At 40.9% G+C, this 24,747-nt stretch overlaps 1 protein-coding gene across 1 annotated transcript in view; it reads left to right on the top strand.

Moving 5' to 3' along the window:
* The window catches only part of DNAH11 (dynein axonemal heavy chain 11), a 294,982-nt gene that overhangs the window by 48,136 nt on the left and 222,099 nt on the right, over positions 1-24,747 (top strand). Inside the window, exons 9-21 of the mRNA XM_034759480.1 lie at positions 490-606; positions 6,924-7,061; positions 7,177-7,301; positions 9,613-9,808; positions 10,372-10,476; positions 11,443-11,838; positions 13,289-13,621; positions 14,320-14,574; positions 15,506-15,675; positions 16,181-16,403; positions 22,102-22,218; positions 22,310-22,396; positions 23,116-23,274. Of these exons, the coding sequence (XP_034615371.1) occupies positions 490-606; positions 6,924-7,061; positions 7,177-7,301; positions 9,613-9,808; positions 10,372-10,476; positions 11,443-11,838; positions 13,289-13,621; positions 14,320-14,574; positions 15,506-15,675; positions 16,181-16,403; positions 22,102-22,218; positions 22,310-22,396; positions 23,116-23,274 (2,421 nt within the window). The remainder of the gene's footprint in view (positions 1-489; positions 607-6,923; positions 7,062-7,176; positions 7,302-9,612; positions 9,809-10,371; positions 10,477-11,442; positions 11,839-13,288; positions 13,622-14,319; positions 14,575-15,505; positions 15,676-16,180; positions 16,404-22,101; positions 22,219-22,309; positions 22,397-23,115; positions 23,275-24,747) is intronic.

Below are 24,747 nucleotides of genomic sequence, written 5' to 3' on the forward strand. Positions count from 1 at the left end.
TCCTGCACCCCAAACCCCTCATCCCCAGCCCCACCCCAGAGCCTGCACCCTCAGCCGGAGCCCTCCCCCTCTCGCCCTCCTGCACGCTGAACTCCTAATTTCTGACCCCACGCCGGAGCCCGAATCAGAGCCCTCACCTCCTCCCGCACCCCAACCCCAATTTCGTGAGCATTCATGGCCTGCCATACAATTTCCATACCCAGATGTTGCCCTCAAGCCAAAAAGTTTGCCCACCCCAGTATAAACAAACACACAGATTTTATTTTTAAATTCCTTTTTCGAGCTCTATTAAGGAGCGAGCAAACATTAAGACGACATGGTTTGGTCCAAGGATCTCAATAAATCAAATCACAGATAGTTTAAGTCTGTTTTGGAATCTTTATTGGTGTTTTTCTGGAAAGAGTTATGATAGTTGTATTCCTTTTAGTAGCTTAAAAATTTCTTGTAATACAAATTAAAATTAAAATTTTTTAAAAATATATTTTACAGGAATTTGAAGATGACTATGCTGAGTTTAAAGCCAAAATCCTGGATTTTGACAGACGTCTTGGGTCAATCCTTTGTGTAGGATTTCTTGACTGTTCTGGTTTAGAATCAGCATTCAAGGTCAGTTCTGAACTAACATAACTATAAATCAGTTCTTTGTTTAAAAGTCACCATGGTGCTAGATAATGGAGTTGAATATTTTTAATTTTTTAATCCAGACGAAATATTACTGAGTCATACAAAGTGGCTCATTAATATTCTCAAATACTAGATATAAAGTATGATAATAATAGGTTCTCGAGTACAATTCATCTTTAGGAGGTTATTCTAGGACATCTCTATTCAAGTTGAAAGTTGGAGACTTCAACAGGAGCTGATGGTCGTTAGTCAGTGGGAGTTTGTGAGTGACTTCAGTGTGAGCAGGATCAGCCCTAATATTTTTAATACTACAGACATTTTTAATAAAGTTATGAATGCAAGTCCCTTCCAGACATGGATCCACAGTTAAGGCCTGCTCCAAAGTCCATTGAAATCAATGGAAAGGTCCCCATGTCAATGGCCTCTGGATCAGGCTCTTGTCCCCCTATCCCCAAAAGCACGTAAGTAAGTGTTTTATTTTTAAGTACATAAGTAGTTCCATTGGGCTCAATCCTGCAAGGTGATGAGAGTCTCCTGGCCTGAGGCAGAGGCGACGTGTTGGGAAGGGGGCATGCAGGATCACATGTCTCCCCAGATTTCTGCCTTCCATTTCCAGCACGGGGGGCTTGCAGGGCAGAGCCATTACAGTGCTGGGGGCTCAGCAGGAACAGCTGAATCCTGGGGATCTCTATGGAGGGACTGTCCATGCCAGGCCATTGGAGCAAGTGGTGTCAGCAGGCGGGGCAGGGATGTTGCTGGCACCCAGAAGTGGGGACCTGGGTTGGTGGGGAACCAGCAGATCCCATCCCTACCTTCCCTGAACTAGCCATGGGTGCTGGGTTTTAGTGGCCATGGAGCCCAGCCAGAGGTGGCTCAGCAGTGGAGGGCACCCCAGCACGAGGAGCGGTGCTGCGCATGGCTGTTGCTTCAGGCACAAAGCTGAGGGGGTGGAGAGGCCCTGCACACCCTGGGGTCAGGGCACAGGCCCTGCAGGGCAGCAGAGGGGTGAAGAGGGCTTGAAGCCATTGCCTGGGGGGCTGCTGCAGAGCCTGCAAGTTTGGGGCAGGAATGGGCTGGAAATCACTTCTCCCTGCTTCATTCCAGCACTTAACTGAAGAGCAAAGAGGCTCCCCGTGCCAGCGCTGCACAGGGCTCCGGGCAGCTTTGGCACATGCAGGGCTCGGCTCCTCCTGGGCAGTGCCCTGTGTAGGAGGGTCTTGGACTTTCCTGGGGCCCGGGTGCAGCCAGAGGCAGTGAGGGAGGAAGGAGCCTGCTGGGCAGGCTGCAGGTGTGCTGAGCACTCCTGCCAGGAGCTGGTTCTCTGCACAGTGCCGGGAGCAGGAGGTGCTCCACCAGGGGTTTATGGAGCAGCAGCAGGGGTGGAGGGCTGAAGGGCCAAAGCAGGGATGGGACAGTGAGGGGGGAGGCAGTGAGAAGGAGAGCATGCAAAGGGCGAATGGTGGGCAGCAGAGGCGATGTGTGAAGTGGTGAGGAGCCCCCCAGAACCTTTAAATTGTGCCCCCCTCTCTATCAACAATTACCTGTCGTCTTTGCCTGAGTTGCAGTTTAGCTCATCTAGCACTTCCCAGAAGCCCTCAGCCCCTTGTGGGAGTGGGCCCATAGAAAATTACAGCATCTTTGTACTTTTCTCATTGTTTATAAGCTTTTGTAAAGTAATCTTTTCTGGTATTTGTATATATGAGTACTTTTTAAAACATATGCACTATGCTTAGCTTATTTATCTGTTTTTTGTGGCAGTGGATTTTCTGAGTGGCATGTTTAGTACTATAGGTGGAAATTTGCCTTGGAGCCCCCAACTAATGTTTTGTGTGTTCTGTGCATTGAGTGCAGAGGGTGAAAGCTAAATAATCTCAAATGGAAAAATAGTTCTATGATTTTTTCACTTTGTCACTAAAACCTGCTGCTTTATCCAGCCTTTGAAGAACTATTTGTTTGGGTTTGGATTTTGTAATGTTAAACATAAGGTACAGAAAACAATAACTGTCAGGACAAAGTCAATACTGTGATTTGTTAGTCAGGTAGTAGCAACACACCATGCAGATTACACTCAAATTGTGTCAAGGTAGGTCTTATAAACTGTTTAATAATGCACAGTGTATCTAGGACAATTGTAGTTAATATTCAACTAAATAATTTGAAGTGCATTTTTCTAAGGTTGCCACCTTGGATGCAGTTGAATGTATGCTTTGTTGTAATTCCTTCTCTCCTTTTTAAAGTTATGCTATTTCTTCCAATGAATTTGGATGCTCTGAGCAGTGTTAGGAAGCAGGGTAGTTTTAAAAATCCAGTTAATGAGTAATTTATGGACTTCAGATCTCTTAACCTTTAAATACTCCAGGCATAGCATATGCCATGGAAACTGAATCTAATATCTTCACAGAATGTAGCTGTATATCCTGCTTCTGGATTGTCAAATAGTAGACTTTGTTTTAGAAAGGCATTAACCTACATAAGAACGGCCATAGTGGGTTAGACCAAGTAGCCCAGATCTTGCCCAGTATCCTGTCTTCTGACAGCGGCCAATGCCAGTACTTGAGAGGGCGTGAACGGAACAGGTAATCATCAAGTGATCCATCCCCTGTCACCCATTCCCAGCTTCTGGCAAAACTGAGGCTAGAGACACCATCTCTGCCTATCCTGGCTAACAGCCATTGATGGACCTATCCTCCATGAACTTATCTAGTTCTTTTTTGAACTGTTATAGTTTTGGCCTTCACAACATCCTCTGGCAAGGAGTTCCCCAGGTTGAGTATGCCTGGTGTGAAGAAATACTTCCTTTCATTTGTTTTAAACCTGCTGCCTATTAATTTAATTTGGTGACCCCTAGTTCTTGTGTTATGAGGAGTAAATAACACCTCCTTATTTACTTTCTCCACACCGGTCATGAATGTATAGACCTCTACCATATTCCCCCCCTTAGTCATCTCTTTTTCAGGCTGAAAAGTCCCAGTCTTTTTAATCTTTCCTCATACAAAAGCTGTTCCATCCCCCTAATCATTTTTGTTGCTCTTTTCTGTATCTTTTGCAATTCAATAGATCTTTTTTTGAGATGGGGTGACCATATCTACATGCAGTATTAAAGATGTGGGTGTAACTTGGATTTATATAGAGGCAATATGATATTCTCTGACTTATTATCTATCCCTTTCTTGATGATTCCCAACATTTTGTTAGCATTTTTTGACTGCTGCTGCACAGTGAGTGGATGTTTTCAGAGAACTATCCACAATTACTCCAACATCGCTTTCTTGAGTGGTAACAGTTAATTTAGACCCAATCATTTTGTAAGTATAGTTGGGATTATGTTTTTCGATGTGCACTACTTTGCCTTTATCAACATTGAATTTCATCTGCCATTTTGTTGCCCAGTCACCCAGTTTTGAGAGATCCCTTTTTAACTCTTCGCAATCTGCTTTGGACTTAACTAAATTGAGTAGTTTTGTATCTGCAAATTTTCGTCTGCAAATTTTTCCACCTCTCTGTTTTTACCCCTTTTTCCCGATAATTTATGAATATGTTGAATAGTACTGGTCCCAGTATACAGACCCTTGGGGGACTCCACTATTTACCTCTCTCCATTCTGAAAACTAGCCATTTATTCCTACCCTTTGTTTCCTATCTTTTAACCAGTTACCGATCCATGAGAGGACCCTTTCCTCTTATGTCATGATAGCTTACTTTGCTTAAGAGACTTTGACGAGGGACATTGTCAAAGGCTTTCTGAAAATCTAAGTACACTATATCCACTGGATCACCTTGTCGACATGATTGTTGACCCCCTCAAAGAATTCTAGTAGATTGGTGAGGCATGATTTCCCTTTACAAAAAACATATTTATTGTTCCCCAACAAATCATGTGCATCTATGTGTCTGATAATTCTCTTCTTTACTATAGTTTCAACCAGTTTGCCCGATACTGAAGTTAGGCTTACCCAGCTGTAATTGCCAGGATCATCTCTGAAGCCTTTTTTAAAAATTGGTGTCACATCCTCCAGTCATCTGGTACAGAAGCTGATTTAAATGATAGGTTACATACCATAGTTAGGTATCAGAGGGGAGCCGTGTTAGTCTGAATCTGTAAAAAGCAACAGAGGGTCCTGTGGCACCTTTGAGACTAACAGAAGTATAGAGAGCATAAGCTTTCGTGGGTAAGAACCTCACTTCTTGCATCTGAAGAAGTGAAGTTCTTACCCACGAAAGCTTATGCTCTCTATACTTTTGTTAGTCTCAAAGGTGCCACAGGACCCTCTGTTGCTTTATACCATGGTTAGTAGTTCTGAAGGAACTCAAATGTGAAATTGCAGAACTCTTGGATGAATACCATCTGGCCCTGGTAATTTATTACTGTTTAGTTCAGGGGTGGGCAAACTACGGCCCGCGGGCTGGATCTGGTCCACCTGCAATTTTAATCTGGCCCTTGAGCTCCCGCTGGGGAGCGGGGTTGGGGGCTTGCCCCACTCCGGCGCTCCAGCCGGGGAGCAGGATTGCCGTCCACTCCACGCGGCTCCCGGAAGCAGCGGCATGGCCCCCTTCTGACTCCTACATGTAGGGGCAGGCAGGGGGCTCCAATCTGCATGGTTCCCCTGCCCAGAGCACTGTCCCCGCAGCTCCCATTGGTCTGGAACCGTGGCCAATGGGAGCTGCAGGGGCGGTGCCTGCAGACGGGGCAGCGTGCAGAGCCGCCTGGCCGTGCCTCTGCATAGGAGCCAGAGAAGGGACATGCCACTGCTTCTGGGAACTGCTTGAGGTAAGCGCCGGCCAGAGCCTGCACCTCTGAGCATCCCCTGCGCCCCAATCCCCTGTCCCAGCCCTGATCCCCCTCCCACCCTCTGAACCCTTTGATCCCAGCCCAGAGCATCCTCCTGCACCCCAAACCCCTCATCCCCAACCCAGAGCCCGCACTCCCAACTAGAGCCTGAACCCTTCCCGCACCCCAACCCCCAGCCCTGGTCCCCCTCCCGCCCTCTGAACCCCTCTGTCCCAGCCCAGAGCAACCTCCTACACTCCAAACTCCTCAGCCCCACCCCAGAGCCCACACCCCCAGCCAGAGCTCTCACACACACCCTCACCCCAGCCTGGAGCCCACTCCCGCACCTTTACTTCCTCATTTCTGGCCCCACCCCAGATCCCACCCCCAACCAGAGCCTGCACCCCCAACCCCAATTTTTTGAGCATTCATGTCCCACCATACAATTTCTATTCCCAGATGTCCCGCCCTTGGGCCAAAAAGTTTGCTTACCCCTGGTTTAGTTTATCAATTTGTTCCAAAACCTCCTTTAATGACACCTCAATCTGGGACTGTTCCTCAAATTTTTCACCTAAAATGACAAATTTGGGAATCTCCCTCACATCCTCAGCCGTGAAGACTGATGCAAACAATTAATTTAGTTTCTCCGCAATGGCCTTATTGTCCTTAAATGCTCCTTTAACACCTCGATTGTCCAGTGGCCCCACTGGTTGTTTAACAGGCTTCTTGCTTCTGATGTACTTAAATTTTTTTTTGCTATTACTTTTGAGTGTTTGGCTAGCTATTCTTCAAATCCTTTTCTGGCCTTCCAAATTATATTTTTACACGTCAGTTGCCAGAGTTTATGTTCCTTTCTATTTTTGTCAATAGGATTTAACTTCCACTTTTTAAAGGATGCTTTTTGCCTCTCACTGCTTCTTTTACTTTGTTGTTTAGCCACAGTGGCACTTTGTTGGTTCTCTTACTATGTTTTTTAATTTGGGGTATACATTTAAGTTGAGCCTCTATTATGGTGTCTTTCAAAAGCTTCCATGCAGCTTGCAGGGAACCTAAAACTAAATGTTTAGATGAACTAGTGGGATCACATTAGATCAGGAAACCAATGTCTCATCGGGAAAGGAGGAAGATCTCTGGACAGTGAGAAAATGGAAGAGAGAAGATCTCAGAAAGATCAGAGCAGTCTGCAGGCTGGGATTTTGAAAGGAGTCTAAGGAAGTTACTTGCCCATCTTCATTTGAATTTGAAAATCCCAGTCCCATGGTTTTAAGTGACACATATTAAACATTCACACCGGAAGCCTTTTGCAGTGCACTCGTTTAGTACAATTTAATAGCATATTAGCAAATATGTAGGGCCAGATTCTCAACTGGTGCAAACTGGGGGTGTAGCTCCATAAAGATTTGGCCCACGTGCTTCAGGAATGCTATTTTTGGTGTGAGATTTTCAGTGTGAAATAAGACTAAAAAGGTACTTTTAATACAAATTTGAAGTATTATAAATGATGGAATCTGACACTCTTTAATTTTTATAGCTTTTAGCCATCTTTGGCTATTTTCTAGAGAAACCTGTTATCATGGAGATTTTTAGCCCAAATTACAACATCTTACTGCAAATGTTTGATGAAGAGCTGGATAATTGCAAACACTTGTATGATGAGCACATTAGGCAGGTATGTAGCAAAGCAAAAATAAAAGCAATATTTTCCTGGTTTTTGTTAGGTGTAGCCAATGAACTCTTAATTCATAATTGCTTGTATATTCATTTTGTTATATTAACGCTTGCAGATGGAAGAGGGGAATGAAATAATAAACAAAAATATGCCATTTACTTCAGGAAACCTTAAATGGTCCAAAGCACTTCAAGAACGAATACAGACATTCTGGTCAAACTTCTTGTATCTGTCTCACCGGTGAGTGTTCACACTCAGTTATTTATGACTGTAGCATTAACACCCCTTGAACATGGCATTGCCAATTATTGGTGAAAAAGAGTAATTTGTTTATGTAAGGGTTGTCTGTCTCTCTCCCAGGAATCTACCAAATATGCATTGCTTACATGATATGATTTTTCAGATTTGTAAATATTGTCTTAAGGTAAAGGGACCTCCATGGCTTTAGCAATTTACTTCATTTTTTTTTCACTGTAATATCAAGATTTGAGAGATGGAGACATTTTGTTATCAGACTGGAATTGACAAGAACTCCAAACATAACTATTGTTTTTAAAAAAAAAAAAAGAGTCTGTATTTGTAGATGAAATTTTTGTGGCTTCCATACAATTTTATTATTTATTTTTATTATCATAGCACCTGAGAGCCCCAGTCATGGACCAGGATCCACTTTTAAAAGAGGCCTCTAAAATTACACGATAATCTTGCATGCCATTTTACTGTAAATGTTTTTCTATGTGCATAACCTTTGATGTTAAAACAAAAATAGCATGTATATGAAATGTTGGGCACAGTTTTAGAGGCTGTATTGTGGCCCCTTTGCAACTGTGGCACTTTTTTATTTACCTCCTTGTTTGTGCATTGGAATTGTTGATGTCAATACAAGTTGAGGAACAGTTTTAGGGCCTGAATCTGCAAAATGATCCACGCATATAGAACCTTGAGCCAATGCAGCTCTCTTTGCAGGTTTGGGGCACTCAGTAGTAAGTGCTGATACACACAGAGTATGGGTATCCTGTACAACCTCAGAATTGCTTTTTAATATTTGTAAAAAGTGTTGTCTGAGTGAATCACAAACAAAGCAAAGCTGAGAACATCTTAGCTTTCGAGACAACACTGACTTGTACTCTGTTTAAGCAAAAAATTATTCTACATGAGTAAAACTTTCAAAAGTGCCTAAATGGGACTTTGGGGTGTTCAAAACCCACACTGGAGCTAAGGAGCAGACTCTGCCCCACTGCACCTGCAGAGCCTGCTGCAGCAGGAGCTTCAAAGAGAGCCAGACAGCTCAGAAGGGAGGCAGACCAGATAAGAAGGACAGACCTATCTTGAGAGCTCCAGAGCAAGGGCACAGCAGAAGCCCTTACTGCAAAGAAGGGCCTGCAAGGAGCAGTTATCCCAGGCCCTTGAAGAGGGTCCAGGGAGGAGACCCAGGAGAGAAGTAGCTGGGAGCTTTCTCTCTTGGGCTGAGGTCTGAGGATAGAAAGAAGCTTGGGAGATGGAGTCCTGAACTGGGAGCCTGACTGAGTCAGAGGCTAATCAGGGACTGCAGCCTGCTTGAAGCCCTGGATAAAGGCAGAGTGTGATAGCCCCAGGTGAGAGGGGGGAGAGGGCACAATCTGTGACCTTGGCCCAGTGTGAAGCTGAGCTGAAGTTTGTTGTTTTTTCTATTTTCTGTTTAAGTAAAGAACGTTGAGGCCTTGTGGGAAGCAAGTGGTAGGAGTTGGCCCAGGGCCAGGGAGGCAGTCCTGAAGCAGTCTGAGGTGTTTGCTGCCTCTGCCTTGCATAGGGCCCTGGGGTTGGAGCCTGGTGGAGAGGGAGAACCTGGAGTCCTGTAACTTCTGAAGTTCCTTTTTGAGGTAGTGGCATAAATTCCTCTCCTCTCCCACTTGGAAAGGAGTTGAGGACAGAGACACTATGAGCCCTGAGTCAAGAGCATGCCAATCCAGTGGGCTGAAGACCCTTTCTTTTGTGGGGATGTTGGACTTCATATAGGTGGGAGAGAGCTGGCACCCATTGACCTAAATGCTAGGCAGCACCACTGGTAAGCCCAGCCCCTGTGACAGGGCTTAAGTCACTTAGGATACAAAAATTTAAAACAACCTATCTCTTCAGTTCCAGTTTTTAATATGAGGCAACATCATGGATGGAGTGTTCCACTAAGAGAAAAATATATGTACTTCAATAGTGAAACAGAAACCAGCACTATTCTGAGATCAGTGTGGGACAGCCTTTTGGAATATTGGGCAATAGGTACAACCACTGAGGAAAGTGAGGGAGCGTGCCTTCTCCCTTCCACACAGCTTTTTTTTTTTTATTGTCCTCAGTGAGGCTGTTAGGTCTAATGCATTCTCACTCTTGGTCTCCATTCAACTTTTTATGTGGTTTGGCTGATGAGACCAGAATTAACTAAGACAATATTTAGAAACAGAGGACATTGTTAAAATTTAGAGAATGTCAGAAGTAAGACTTTTGCATCTAAATTTATTTGGCAATGTTATTGTTAATTATTAATGAATAAAATGGATTGAGTGATTTGTTTCTCTCCCAGAATCCTGGAAGGTCCTGAAACTGCTTTAGTTTATCAGAAATACATAGAGATGTTGACTTTAATTGACCAATTTGAAGAGCAGATCTATTGTGAATGGAAATCTCAGGTGGATGAAGTTTGTCAATTTAATTTAGATCAACCACTGATTAAACGCAATCCTGAAAATGGTCTCCTAAGTGTGAATTTTGACTCTAAGGTACAATATAAAGTATTACAATTAAATGTGTGTTGTCCAGTGTTTTTTCCCCATGAATTAGAAACGTTAACAGAATTATAAATCGGGAATATTCCTAAAGTGAAATTAATATTTCAGTATATGATTAAATCACAATGCTTGGGGAAAATGCCTTTGTTTTATGCTACAGTTCCTATGATTGTTTATATTATTGTCTTAGTTTTTCAGTTGGAAAATATGGTTGCCCTGTGCCAGCATTGGAGAGAATTTTCAACTTCAGAAATAAAGAAGGCAGTTGTAGTATTGAATGCTTTCTCTAGAGACAGCTGGAGGATAATAATAATAGTTGGTAGTTACCTTACAGTATAGATAGCACTTTAGATTGCTAAACCCTGCCCGATCTCATCCTCATGCTCCTGGATCTAATTGAAAGAGGTTCTATTCTACAGAGGTTCTTATAACATGGTCACCACCATAGTATCTGAGCATCTTACTATCTGAGGTTACACACAGAATTAAACAAAAACCACGTATCTTCTGAAAGGAGATTTAAAAAAAAGATAATACTGCTTTGTTTCTTATAGCTAGTGGCTTTGTTGAGAGAGGTGACCTATCTCCTGATGTTGAATCGATCTGATATTCCAGATTCTGCATTAGCAATATATGAGAAAAGGAACATTTTTACTAAGGTTTGTGCTTTCAGGAAGTATGAAATATATCCTTTTTATTGCAAAGTTTTGCTGTGTGTGTGTGTGTGTGTGTGTGTGTGTGTGTGTGTGTGTGCTCGCTTTACTTGTTCTTCTGTTCAATATGGTTGAAATGTGACTTTCTTTGCATAATCTGGGGTAACCAGGTTTTGTGTGAAAAACTCTGCAGGAGACAAAATAGATCCTGCAACTGGCAGGAAGGTAATGGGGTTGTAGCGTAGCTTGGAATAGTGGCTAGAGCAGGCCAACCTGTGACTCCGGAGCCGCATGCGGCTCTTCAGAGGTTAATATGCAGCTCCTTGCATAGGCACTGATTCCAGGGCTGGAGCTAGAGATGCTAACTTCCAATGTGCTGGGCGGTGCTCACTGCTCAACCTCCTGCTCTGCCCCAAGCCCTGCCCTCACTCCACCTCTTCCCCTAAGGCCCCTGCCCCTTCCCTTGAGCCTACCATGACCTTGCTCCTCCCCCCACATAGCCTCCTGCACACGTGAAACAGCTGATTGCGGTCGGAGGGGGGAGTAGGTGTTGATGGTGTGGGCTGCCGGCAGGCGGGAGGCTCTGGGGAGCAGATGGGGGGCCGCTGACGTATTACTGTAGCTCTTTGGCAATGTACATTGGTAAATTCTGGCTCCTTCTCAGGCTCAGGTTGGCCACCCCTGGGCTATCCACACAGGCAGATCCAGTTCAGGCTGGCAGATCCACTTTAACTGCATAATTAAAGTGTGGATCCAATAGCTCCTTGACTCGTCCAGCTCCATGGTCCCCCACAACCCATTTCATACTGTACCATTTGGGGCCAGAATGGTTCTCCTTTCCAGTGAACAGGGGTACGGTGGCCCTACTGAATAGCTGCTTTGCCAACATAAGAGCCATGTAGGCATTCAAATGGCACTGGCGGCCCTACTTTAGAGGAATTTTACCCTATGAATGTCTTTTTACACCAACAGTATATTGGAAATCTTGAACTCATTGTTCAGTGGTACAATAAACTTAAACAGACTGTTCTGGAGGTTGAATATCCTCTGATTGAAACTGAGCTGAGAGCCATTGATGGTCAGTTAAGAGAAGCAGAAGAAGTGTTCACATGGCAGAAAGAGAATTGCTGGAAATATATTGAACAAGTGAAAGCTACAGTGTATGACTTGGAGCAGAGAGTTCAACAGTCAAAGGAGAATATTAAAACAATTCAGCAGATTATGAATGCATGGGCAGAACACACACTCTTTTCCAGGAAAGATAATAGGAAAGATGCTTTGTTAAGTCTGGAGGATAAAGAAGATAGACTTGCTAAGAAATACAAGTTTCTAAAAGAGGATGGCTACAAGATTCATCAGCTTGCTGAGGTAATTTCTGCAATAATCATACATAGTTTTTAGATCTAATCTTTCTAAAAAAACCTATTTTAATTATTATTATTCATAACCACACTTGTATTAATAGTATCCTGCAAAGAATGTGCTAATTTAAAGGATAAGTGAGGGTATATCTATAGTAGCCAGAAGAGGTTAAATATTTGGAGTTCTATAATCTGCAAATTGTTAGCATTCAGTTAAATTCGCTGATGTATACTTGACTGTTCAATTACTGAAATAGTTATACAAATTACATAACAGTCCCTTTAAAATTAACACATTTAAAGACAAATAGGGACAAGATGGAAAAATAATCTTGACACTGATTGAAATTACCATTGCTTTTTATTTCATTAGATGAGGAATTATTGTCTAGATTGAATTACGCACAGCCATTGTCTCAGTTTTGTTACCCTGGTGCCCTGTGCTAAATTTTTCCTTTGACTTCTATAGGTAAAATCACCTTTGCAACTGGAGCTCATATTATAGTCTGTTTCAGAGGGTATATTTATAAAATAATTTCTTTCTAAATTTGAAGATTACATGAGTTATGTACTTATTTAAAAATACATAGTGTTTTATTTCCCTGTTATTTATGAATGCTAAATAAAATGTAACAACCCCCCCCCCACACAAAAATTCCTCAAACATCAGCTGCTGTGCCACACAACTACCGGTAATCTGCAAGAAAGTAATTCTTTCTGTATCAAAGTCCTGACATGAAAAAAGATTTCCCACCCCAATTACTTGCATGCCTCGTCCCCTTTTTTGCTGACTTCCTTGAAAGTTCTCTGCCAATTACTTGCATGCCTCGCCCCCTTTTTTGCTGACTTCCTTGAAAGTTCTTTGCTTGTTTGTTTCTGACACAAATTGTATGTCAGATGAAAGAGAAAAATAGACTTTTTCTTTATCCAATAACTCTTTTTTATGCCATTATCTTGAAACTATCTTCTGGTCCATATTCTAATCTGTTTATTGATAGTGTCAAGTAAAGAGTTGTTTTTATTTAAGAACTAGACCAGATGAGGATTTTTATCTTTTTGAAAATATTATATGTAGATAAACCTAATAAGGGCTTATACTGGAGTGCAGAACAAGCAGTGATATGCTGTAGTAGTGTGCAGTTATATTCTTTCAACATGGTGATGCTCCATTGTAATTCAGGCCCTGAACTACAATCTGATACATACAGAAATCCTGTCCCTGCACAGAGTTCCAGTGACATCAAGGGGGCTGCAGACAGGTGCAAGGTCCACCCCGGCAGATCAGATTTTAGGATCAGGGCCATACTTGTTACAATGGGTATCACTGGAATCTTATTTTGTCCTAGTACTTACCACATGAAATGGCATTGAAGCAGTTAAATATTTTGAATGACAAATCATTTGCACTAGGTAATTATACGATTAAAACATTTTGTAACTTGTTTTTTCTTTCCCAGGAAAACTTAAAGCTCTTCAAAGCAGATTCCTCCTCAGACTCTTGGAAGATTTATATAGAGTACATTGATGACTTTATAGTTGATGGGTTCTTTAACACAATAATGCACAATTTAGACTTCTTCTTGGAGAACACAGAGAAGGGTTTGAAGCCTGCTCCATTTTTTCAGGCACAAATGATCCTTAGTGCCCCCGAGATCGAATTTAAACCTTCACTTGATAAAGAGGCTGGCGATGGCTTTTATGACCTAGTAGAAGAACTTTTGAGCAATGTTTTCAAAATGTCTGCCCAGGTGAAAAGAGTAGCAGCACACTTGGAAGTAGAAAATTACCAGGTATTTTGTACTTTCTCCATATACATGGGAGTAATGGATCTAATTTAATTTAAAATAAATGTGGATTGCAAAATATTTGAGCTCCACAATTAATGCATCATTGTGAGGGAGGGACCACAAGCCTCAAAGCTGGGCCCAAAGGCAGCGCTCAGGTCACGACTGCTACCCAGCAGCTCAGTACCCGAGTAACTATGTAAAGGTCCAGGGAAGGTCCACAAAGTGACCTTTTCTTTCACCAAAGCTTAATCAATTGTGGAGATGAGGACAGCAACATCCTCTACCTGGAGACTTGAATTCTATTAATTCCCTGAGACATTCAGCCTCAACTAACTTGCTGAAAATCTCCATTCCTCTTTTGAAATAACTGTTTTTTTCAGTTCTGTATATGGCATAGTATCCAGAAATATAGAGAGCTGCCCAGATTGTTTGTTTATGGAATCACTGAAATGTAGGGCTGGAAGGTGCCTCAAACGGTTATCTAATCCAGCCCCTTGCACTAAGGCTGGACCAAGTATACTTACACAATCCCTGACAGATGTAGCTTTGCAGTTTTTGGTGGCAGTGGTGATGGGGATTCCTGAGTTTTGCAGTCATATAGCAAGTGTAAACTAACTAATGATTTATGTATTAATATTAACACAATACTTAATATAGTTGGTTTACAGCTGTAAAATAACTACTTCTCTTCTCGTGCCTAGAGCGATATGGACAACATGTTAGATCTATCTGAGAGCAGGCAAGAGATTATGGACAGAGTGGCAGATGTAATCAGGAAAGCCCTGGACTACAGAAATTCTCTGAACACCTACGCTTATCTCTGGGTAGATGACAGGGCTGAGTTTATGAAGCAGTTTCTGCTGTATGGTCGTGTTCTAACTTCCGAAGAGATAGAAGCTCATGCCGATGAGGGAGTGCCTGAACAGCCGCCTACTACTGATCAGTTTAAAGGACAGGCAAGCAAGCAGATATTCATTTGCAGCTTTCACTTACTTTATATTGGAGTGAGACAAGGTAGGTGAGGTAATATCTTTTATTGGACCAATGTCTGTTGGTGGAAGGGACAGGCTTCTGAGCTACACAGCGTTTTTCAGGTTTGGGGAAGGATATCCATGTCTGAGCTAAATACAAGTTGGGACAGATGAAGCATAAGAGGTAAGGCATGTTGTAAGAGGCCACTTGAAATGGAGTGGGCAGTAAGGGTTAGATTGCTATGCAAAAGAGTTTTGAAGTGGGCTGCTAAGGGTTAGCAGGCAGTTGTGTGTTGCAAATTGTTGTAGTGAGTTTAAAACCAGTGTCTCTGAGTCCATAATTTTTAGTGTCTGGCAGCATTATCAATTTAAGTTCCCAGGCTCACCTTTTATTGTGCAGGTTTCCTTTGAGGATGAGTATTGAAAGATCAGATGTGGAGTGATTGTTTTGTGAAAAGTGTTCACCTACAATTGATATGGTGTTTTTGGCTTCATCATTTTTCTGTGTGAGTTCATTCGAGAGTGTAGTGATTGTCTGGCTTCACCCACATAGTAGTTATTGGAGCATTTGATGCACAGGATGAGGTATACTATATGTTGTAGGCACATGTAGGACACGTGGATCTTGAAAGATGTGTTTGGGGAGGGTATTGATCATTGTCGCAGTGGAGATATGTCTGCAAGTTTTGCATCGGTTGTTCTGGCAGGAAGCCCCTAGTGCTGCCCTAAGTTGGTGTGTCCTGGTCTGTGGGGACCTTGCTCCTGATGATGAGTTTGGTGAGGTTGGGGGGTTGTTTGAAGGCCAAAAGAGGGAGTTCTGAAAAGTTTTTTTTCAGGATGTGGTCCCCATCAAGTATGGGTTGTAATTATTTGATGATATGTTTGTGTATGTAATATAATCTTTTATCTGCTGTAGATTGACATCTATGAGAATCTTTACATTCAGATGAGCAAGTTTGAAGACTTCAGAACATTTGAAAGCTGGTTTAAGGTGGATATGAAACCTTTCAAAATGAGTTTGTTAAACATTATTAAGAAATGGAGCTGGATGTTCAAAGAACATCTTTTGAGATTTGTCATTGGCAGGTAAAAATGCATCCTATTTTTTTTCAGAATAATTCTAACTTGCTATTTTCTTCTTAAGTCATTAATATCTATTAAATAATGTAATGCTTCAGTGAGCTGAATTTTGCTCCGATTTACACTCTGTGCAACCCTATTACCTTAAACTTGTTTGACAGGCTGTATATCCAGGCAGAATTTGTGCTAGTGCAGCTAATGTGCAATTTTAAAGCTGGGTGTGTTAAAATATTTGTGTCTAATGGGATAGACTTGTAACAGTGTTTTTTTAATTAGGTGGAAATGACCTGACTTTCAAAACTGCTGAGCACTGGCAAATCTCATCGCTGTCAATCTAAGCTGCAGGTGCTCAGCACCTTTTAAAGTCAGGCCAAAACTGTTTTAAGATACTCTGAATGCAAAAGGTAAGTAATCGTAATAGAAATTAATTTTAAAGCTTGTTGTACATTGGATCACATTCATTTAAAAAAAGGTTTTCAGGGTTGAAATCTTATTTTCTTCTCTTTGATAGTCTGACTGACCTAGAAGAGTTCATAAAAGTGACAGATACTGGACTCCAAAAAGAAGTGAATGAAGGAGATGATAATCGACTAATAGAAATCATGGGGCATCTCCTGGCTGTGAGAGACAGACAGGCATCTACTGATGAGCTCTTTGAACCTCTAAAAGAGACTATTACACTGTTGGAAAACTATGGACAGAAGTTGTCAGACCAAGTTTATGTCCAGTTACAGGTATTGTAGGATTAAAAATAAAAAAGAATACTCTGTACTTATGTATGTATATGTCCCCCCCCATTCTATCTGAGCATTTCACAATCATGTAGAAATTTATAATTGCAGTCACTTTCTTCCCAGCCATAGGAAAAGTAGCTCTTATTAAAATTTTAAATTATTTGTTTTCTTTGTGTGTGAAGAACTTATTGAGGGGAAAACCAAGTCAGAGAACTTTTTGCAATTAGTTCTGAACAGAGTGAGGACCATAGTCCATTTTTGCCACCTCAGACTGAGAGTTCCATAGACTAGGTCCAGCTCCTGTGAAAGTTCTGTCTCCTGCACTTGGAAGCCACCCCCTAGTAACTGGCTTTTCATGGTTCCAGTGAAATATGGCTATTATGATCACGGCTGGAGAAGGAGCTTCTCAGGCAGCTAGGGCCAATCCCATGAAAGACTTGGAATATCAGGACAGAAACCTTGCACTGAACTGTGGATTCTATGAGGAGTCAGTGGAGTGATGAGCTCATAATGGTCTGTGTTGATAAATAGGCTATTGCATTTTCTACCATTTGGAACTTTTTCAGGTTGTGTGGCTTCAAAGACAATCATGATTCAAGTGGGGAAGGAATAGCTCAGTGGTTTGAGCATTGACCTGCTAAACCCATGGTTATGAGTTCAATCCTTGAGGGGGCCATTTAGGGATCTGAGGCAAAAATCTGTTAGGGATAGTACTTGGTCCTGCTGTGAAGGCAGGGGACTGGACTCAATGACCTTTCAAGGTCTCTTCCAGTTCTATGAGATAGGGATATCTCCATATAATAAAAAAAGGGTTATATATGCATGGGTCACTGTAGCAAGGTCTGAGGCTGATAGAATGAGGTGCAATCTTCTGGTCAATTGCTGATGGAAATTGGTGCTTTTTGCTACCATGTTAATTTGGGCATCCAATAGCATTGAGGAGTATGAAAAGACTCCAAGACTGCAAACTAGGGCAGATGCCTTCGCTATAATATTCCTATTATTGAGGGCAAGTTTTCCAAAGAGCTTCCCTCTTCCTACCAACATCTCAGTCTTGTCTAGAAAACTTTGAAATTTAAATTTGAAATTTCTCTTGGGGGTGGGGGGTTGAGACAAAAAGGAATTTGCATAAAATATTTTAAATTTCTTATCTCAGTGCAAAAACAGCATTTAATGCACAAAATTCTGAGTTCTAAAATGGTCTGAAACAGCATGTGAACTGCTTTTGGAAAGAGAAGTTACTTTTGTAGAGGTTTATAGTGAGATCAGCAGCTAATATATAGGCAATACACATCCTGTTTTCCAAAACTCCATTTGGCTTGTCACATTTATTTTTACTTGCATTTATGAAATGCAGTAGGGGGACCTCTTTGTTACTAGTGAGTTCTTAGCACCCATGACTCATCTTAGGGTGCATACCCCCTCTGTCTGCCTATTGGGGAGTCAGAAATTCATCTAGAAAGCATTCCAAACACTTATCAATAACAGTCAACTTTATCAGCAATGTCTCTGTGTCTATTCCTGGGGGAATTCTGCATCACAGCACGTGCACCGAATTCATGTCCCCTGTAGATTTCTTTGCTTCCCCGCAGAAAAATTACTTCTTGCAGCTTCCCTTTGCTTCCCCATCAGAACGGTCACATGCCCCTCCCTGGCAACACAGGCAGGTTAGTTTGGGCACCTGGAGCAGCCAATAGAGATGTAAATCACTGCCCGAGATTGGGGGGCTATGCAGTTAGGTGTGTGTGTGTGTGTGTGCGTGTGAGAGAGAGAGAGACTCGCTCTGTCCCTGTCACTTGCTATTGCAGCAGGCTTGGCATGGAGAGGCAGGGCTTCGGGGTGTTACTGGGGAGGTAGGAGTGGGACATGCACTATCCCCTCAGGCAGAGCAGAATCTAGCAGCCTGCCTGCTTAGTGAATTGTTCCCATTCTCTTTGTGAATTCCCTGAGCAGTATAAAACAGGTGTAAAAGTTTTAAGGCTCCTTTACATTGACAGAGTGATGTAAAGGACAGTCCGGCCTTATAAATTCTTATGTTGCTTTCATAATTAGAACTGGTCTACATTTTTGGACTGAAAAAATTTCCTATCAGAATATGCTCCATGAACTGTTTGCTACTGACCTTTCTGGAGATAGTCAGTAGCCAATATAAATTGTGAGTTTGATTCCCCAGCCCTCACTTGCTCTTCAGTTGCCTGTGATGTAACACTGAGCACATGGCTGCATATATTTGTTGACTAATAACTAGAAATAAAGGGTCAAACCTAGTTACATTACTGTTAGGCAAGCAGGTTTGGGGATTTCCTCCAATGTTCCCCACTCTCATTCTCCATCCATTGTATTGTAGTTTAAATAAATTACCGAAATAATTGAAACCAGAGTGATTATATTGTATTATTTTGACAAATAAAATATGCAGAATTTTGCAGAATTTTATATTGTGTGCAGAATTTTTAATTTTTTGGTGCAGAATTCCCCCAGGAGTAGATGTGTCCGTCCCAGACAAAGGTTACCTTCACTTCCTTGCTGAGGTTAGGCAGCTTTCTGTGTGTGCTTTTTTTATAGCAGCTTTCATCTGTCCCTCTCTCTCCCAGCACAAACAAAACTGCTGCCAGCTGCTGCCATATCTTATCCAGCTTTTGTGCCAGCTTCAGCCTCTCAGTCACGGAGTGAAGCATCTCATTCCCTTTGAGCTCTGTCTGATTCCTACATGCAGTGCAATGCAGGCTTGAAGAACCACATGCTTAGGCTGCGTTGGGTTTGTCCCTGAGCCCAGAGCTGATTCACTGCTGGCTGTGTCCCTGCTGCTATTACCATAGCCAATTGGTGCTCATGTCACTGTGTGCTGTATCTTCTTCCCAGGAGAGCTTGCCACAGGAAGTTGAGCCTGCCATTTCTCTGCCTACCTCCTGTTTTCTCATTTCCCTCCCACCAATGAGAGGGCCAGGACCAGCTTTCATAGCACTGTCCTTATTTTTTGGAGTGGGGTTTCCCACCTCCCCAGAAATGTAGCAAATTAATCTTTTCCACTTCGATCTGGCTGCCAAACTACAGATAGCCTATGTTTCTTATAAAGGGTAATGTGTCATTGTTCTGCTAAGAAGCTCTTGCCTAGAAGGAACTTACGTTAAAAATTAGCAATCTGGAACTCATATTTTCTTCAAGGGTAGATCTTCCATGAAAAACTGAAAATTAACTTATTAATTTTAAAAGAACTTCATCTTGTCTTAATTGCATTTACAGAAGTTAATTGTTCATTGCCCTATTTGCTTCAGCTGAATGCACGAGTTTTAGCTACACTTAATCACTTGACCCAGTGATTCCAGCATCACAGTTACAATGTTTTCATTACAGACTACCAAATCATTGCATTATCTTATTGACTCATTTCTGGAAATTATTGTTTGTTATACTCTTCCCCTCCCCCTCTGCCCCTCACCCCTCCATATCAAACTTCTCAAGATCTTTTGTTGTGATATCTAGAAGTCATCAACCAACTACTGTTTACTTGGTTGCTGATTTTTATGGATATAACTTCTGGAAAAAACTTTCAAATGACTAAGAACCATCAAAGTTGTGCACACAGCAAAAATATGTAACCATATGATCTTATTCTTGTTAAGTTCATCCTCTTCCTCTCCAATAATTTCTTATTCTTACTTAATCATAGGACTGGAAGGGACCTTGAGTGGTCTTGTAGTCCAGTCTCCTGCACTCCAGGCAGGACTAAGGATTATCTAGATCATTCCTGACAGGTGTTTGTCTAACCTGCTCTTTAAAATCTCCAATGACTGAGATTCCACAACCTTCCTAGGCAATTTATTCTAGTGCTTAACCACCCTGACAGTTAGGAAGTTTTTCCTAATGTCCAACCTAAACTGCCCTTGCTGCAATTTAAGCTCGTTGCTTCTTGTCCTATCCTCAGAGTTTAAAGAGAGCCATTTTTCTCCCTCCTCCTTGTAACAACCTTTTTATGTACTTGGAAACTGTTATCATGTCCCCCTTCAGTTTTCTCTTCTCCAGACTAAACAAACACAATTTTTTTTTCAATCTTCCCTTATAGATTGTGTTTTCTAGACCTTTAATCATTTTTATTGATCTCCTTTGGACTTTTTCCAATTTGTCCACATCTTTCCTGAAATGTGGTGCCCAGAACTGGATACAATACTCCAGTTGAGGCCTAGTCAGTGTAGAATAGAGGAGAATAATTACTTCTCATGTCTTGCTTACAACACTCCTGCTAATACATCCCAGAATGTTTGCTTTTTTTTTGCAATAGCATTACACTGTTGCCTCGTATTTAGCTTATGATCCACTACAACCCCCAGATCCCATTCCACAATACTGCTTCCTAGGCAGTCATTTTCCATTTTGTATGTGTGCAACTGATTGTTCCTTTTGAAGTGGAGTACTTTTGCATTTGTCCTTATTAAACTTCATCCTACTTACTTCAGACCATTTGTCTAGTTTGTCCAGATCATTTTGAATTTTAATCCTATAATCCAAAGCACTGGCAATCCCTCCCAGCTTGGTATCATCCGCAAACTTTGTAAGTGATCATTATCTAAATCATTTATGAAGATATTGAACAGAACTGGACCTGGAACTGATCCCTGTTGGACCCCACTTGATCTACCCTTCCAGCTTGACTGTGAGCCACTGATAATTACTCTCTGGGAATGGTTTTTCCAACCAGTTGTGCACCCACCTTATAGTAGCTCCATCTAGGTTGTATTTCCCTAGTTTGTTTATGAGAACATCATGTGAGACAGCATCAAAAACCTTACTAAAGTCAAGATATACCACATCTACTGCTTCTTGTTATCTATTTGTTGCACCATATTTCAAATTAGATTAATTTTTCAGGGCAGGGATTTCACGTGTGTGATTGTGTATGTATAGCATAATGGGCCTTAATCCTGACTAGACTGGATCTAGACTGTTCTCAGCTATACCCGATGACAGAACAAGGAGTAATGGTCTCAAGTTACAGTGGGGGATGTTTAGGTTGGATATTAGAAAAAACTTTTTCACTAGGAGGCTGGTGAAGCACTGGAATGGGTTACCTAGGGAGGTGGTGGAATCTCCTTCCTTAAAGGTTTTTAAGGCCCGGCTTGACAAAGCCCTGGCTGGGATGATTTAGTTGGGAATTGGTCCTGCTTTGAGCAGGGGGTTGGACTAGATGACCTACTGAGGTCCCTTCCAATCCTGATATTCTATGATTCTATGACTCTGACTGCACTATTACTATAGTATAGCCCCTGAATGGCCTCTGAATTTCTGATATGTCGAGACAATGAGAGTTCACTGCTCCAATCACTGTGCAAGAGGTGCCCAGTACCTAATAGATTAGGTTTTATGTGATTATACTTAAATCTACATGGAATAGCCTAGTGAAGTACATTTTAGTTATTCTGTATTTTCAGAAAAGTTTGTGATTTATTGTGCTGCAGCTATTAAAATCAATCCTACCAAGGAAAAAACCCTGCCACATCTAACTTACTATTAAAATGTCCTACGCAATTTCTTTGTCCAAAGGAGCTGAGTTGTGAAATGATAATGAAAGTTAATTGTTCCCTGAATATTAGATAGATTTGGGGGTCATATCAACAGTTTGTATAGATGGTTTCTAAGTGATCTATTCTGCTGTGTGAAATGTTAAAGGTATCATATGAGATAATTTTACATTGTTCAACAGGAATTGCCTGAAAAATGGAATACCACCAAAAAAATTGCTGCGTCTATAAAGCATGAAGTGGCTCCTCTTCAGACTTCTGAGGTCACGCTGATCAGGAAAAAATGTGCTTCATTTGATGTAAGCCAAACTCTGAATTCAGTTTTCTGACATGTTTCCGATGAGAATAAGATCATTGACATAATTTATTGCCTGTATTTCTTTTCATCAGGGGAAGCAGATAGAATTCAGAGAAAGATTTAGAGTGGAAGCTCCCTTTTGCTTTGATGCAAAAAATCCGTATGTACTTCTAGATAAGGTAATGGGAAAATCACAGAAATGCACATTTTCCTAGAAATCTTTTAGTATAAAATTAAAGTTTCGGTTTATGCATTAAAATAATTGCACATTTTGTATTTGACATGGAACCAATAGAGCTTGAGATTTAACTGCTGTATTTCTATCTGTAACTCTTAAAACCACTACCAAAAACATATTGCATTTGTTTTTTATTTTTACTGTGTACTTGCATGTTCCATTAAAAAGTATTAGTGTGATGCACTTTTGAATGCAATTTGTACTATGTATTCTTTTTGAAGGAACATGCAAGCATACTGTACCATATAGTACAAAATGTATACAAAGGTGCGTCACACTGATACTTTTATATATAATACCATTTCAGGTTTTTTTTAAATTTTTACTCAGTTCGCAGAACAACTTTATACTGATAATGAGAAAAGTGACTTGTTCAGAGGGGCAAAATTGTGTATTTATTACAAGAAATCAAAAAAACAATGATACATTAAGTGAAATTCTACATTGTAGTCCCTATATTTTTGTGTTTATACGTGTGGAATATAAATGTGTATACTACCTTGTAGTCCTTTGAAATATCAAAGACTGAAAGTGAAACATGTAACATCTCTACAATATTTGCTGCAGGCTTTTGGTTTGATATACTGATCTCACTGTCATTCTGAACTTAGCTGTACCAATTTTATAATTCTATTCATGAGTGTTCTTTTCCTCTTCAAGGAAAATCGAGAGCTTGAGGCATTGGAAGAAGAAATGTTACAAATGCAGAAATCTGCAAATCTTTTTGAAGTGGTTGTTCCAGATTACAAACAAATGAAACAATGTCGCAAAGAAATACGGTTGCTCAAGGAAGTGTGGGATATTAATATTTATGTTACAGTAAGAGGTTTTATTTGTTTTTTAAAGGCACATTATAGCTCTGGAAACTATTCTAAATGCACTATCTGAAGGGTTCCTTGAAGCATTCATAGTTTTATTCTAAAGGAAGTTTAAAAGCTAAGTTGTAAATGTGGGAACTTTTTGTTGTTTTCAATTTTTAAAAATATATATACCATCTTTTTATAACTAGAGTATGAAGATCAAAATATTGCTATTCTCAATTTTAACTACTTCCTTAATGCTCGCATTAAAAAACAAAACAAAAACAAAAAACCCAAACCCAAAACTTTAAACTGAAGGGAAGATTGTAAATACATATCAGTTGCCTAAGGAATAAAAAGAAACATTGTTACAGAAGTTTTTGTTTTGATTTCGGGTCTTTTTTTAAAAAGACAGACCAAAAATCCAGAAAGCAAGAAAATTCAGTGTTAGGGTAAAGGAAATGCAGGGTTAAAACAAATATGCATTGCAAAGTATGGAAAGAAAGAGTTTAAAATACCAAAACAACCTTAGCTCTGCCTTCAGATCTCTGCACCCTTCACACGAGCAGTGAAATTCTGGCACCATTGAACTCAATAACAAAATTTCCATGGATTTCATTGGCACTGGGATTTCACCCTATGTGTTAATGACAAAAGTGGCGGTAGCACAGTTACTGTAGTTCACATACTAAACCACTTTGATAGTCTAGCAGGGGACCCTGGAAGCTGGGTTCATCTACAACCCTGTTTCCTTTTGGTATTTCACCTGTGGTTGCAGAAATTTTAAACCATGTCCAGAATGAGTTATGCAGTAAAAGATATGTAGCCTAACCACAAAGGTATACGTTTCATTTGCCATCTCAATGGATAGTAAAATAGGGAGAAGGCAGAGTTATGTTGTACTAAACACATTGCATATTGTATTTTGTGTGGTATCCATACTGTATATTAAAGCAGCATTAAATCTGACAGTTTATGTTGTAAAGTTAAAGAGAAAACCAGTGAGGGAAAATGTGAAGCACTTACATTCAGTAGATACTTTCATGTTACGTCAGCCTTGTAAAATTCTACTCACTCCAAGAAAGTGGATATTTTTTTCCTAAAACCAAACGGTCAGTGTTCTGTTGTTTTTCTTTCCCCATTAACATGGTAAAGGATAGGTGAATAGGTGTGGGTTTTTTTGTTTGTTTTTGGAAGGTGTGGTAAGTGTTCATGGCAATTTCAGGGCTCTCTGTTTGTATATCCTATCATATCTAGAAATGTAGATACAGTGCTATGTGTATATAATAAATGTATATACATACATGGCTCTACTGGCGTTATCAGAGACTGAAACTTAAAATGGCTTTAATTCCTGTTTTATGTTTTAGCCTTGAAGACAATGGGTTATTTGGTGCAGTTTGGGATGGCAGTGGTGGTGCAGGCTTGAAAAGTAGAGATACTGTTTCAAGAACTTGGGCTACCACTGGATGATAGAACCACCCATCATATC

Source organism: Trachemys scripta, chromosome 2, assembly GCF_013100865.1.
Source record: "Trachemys scripta elegans isolate TJP31775 chromosome 2, CAS_Tse_1.0, whole genome shotgun sequence".
In the NCBI taxonomy this organism is placed as follows: Eukaryota; Metazoa; Chordata; order Testudines; family Emydidae; genus Trachemys; species Trachemys scripta.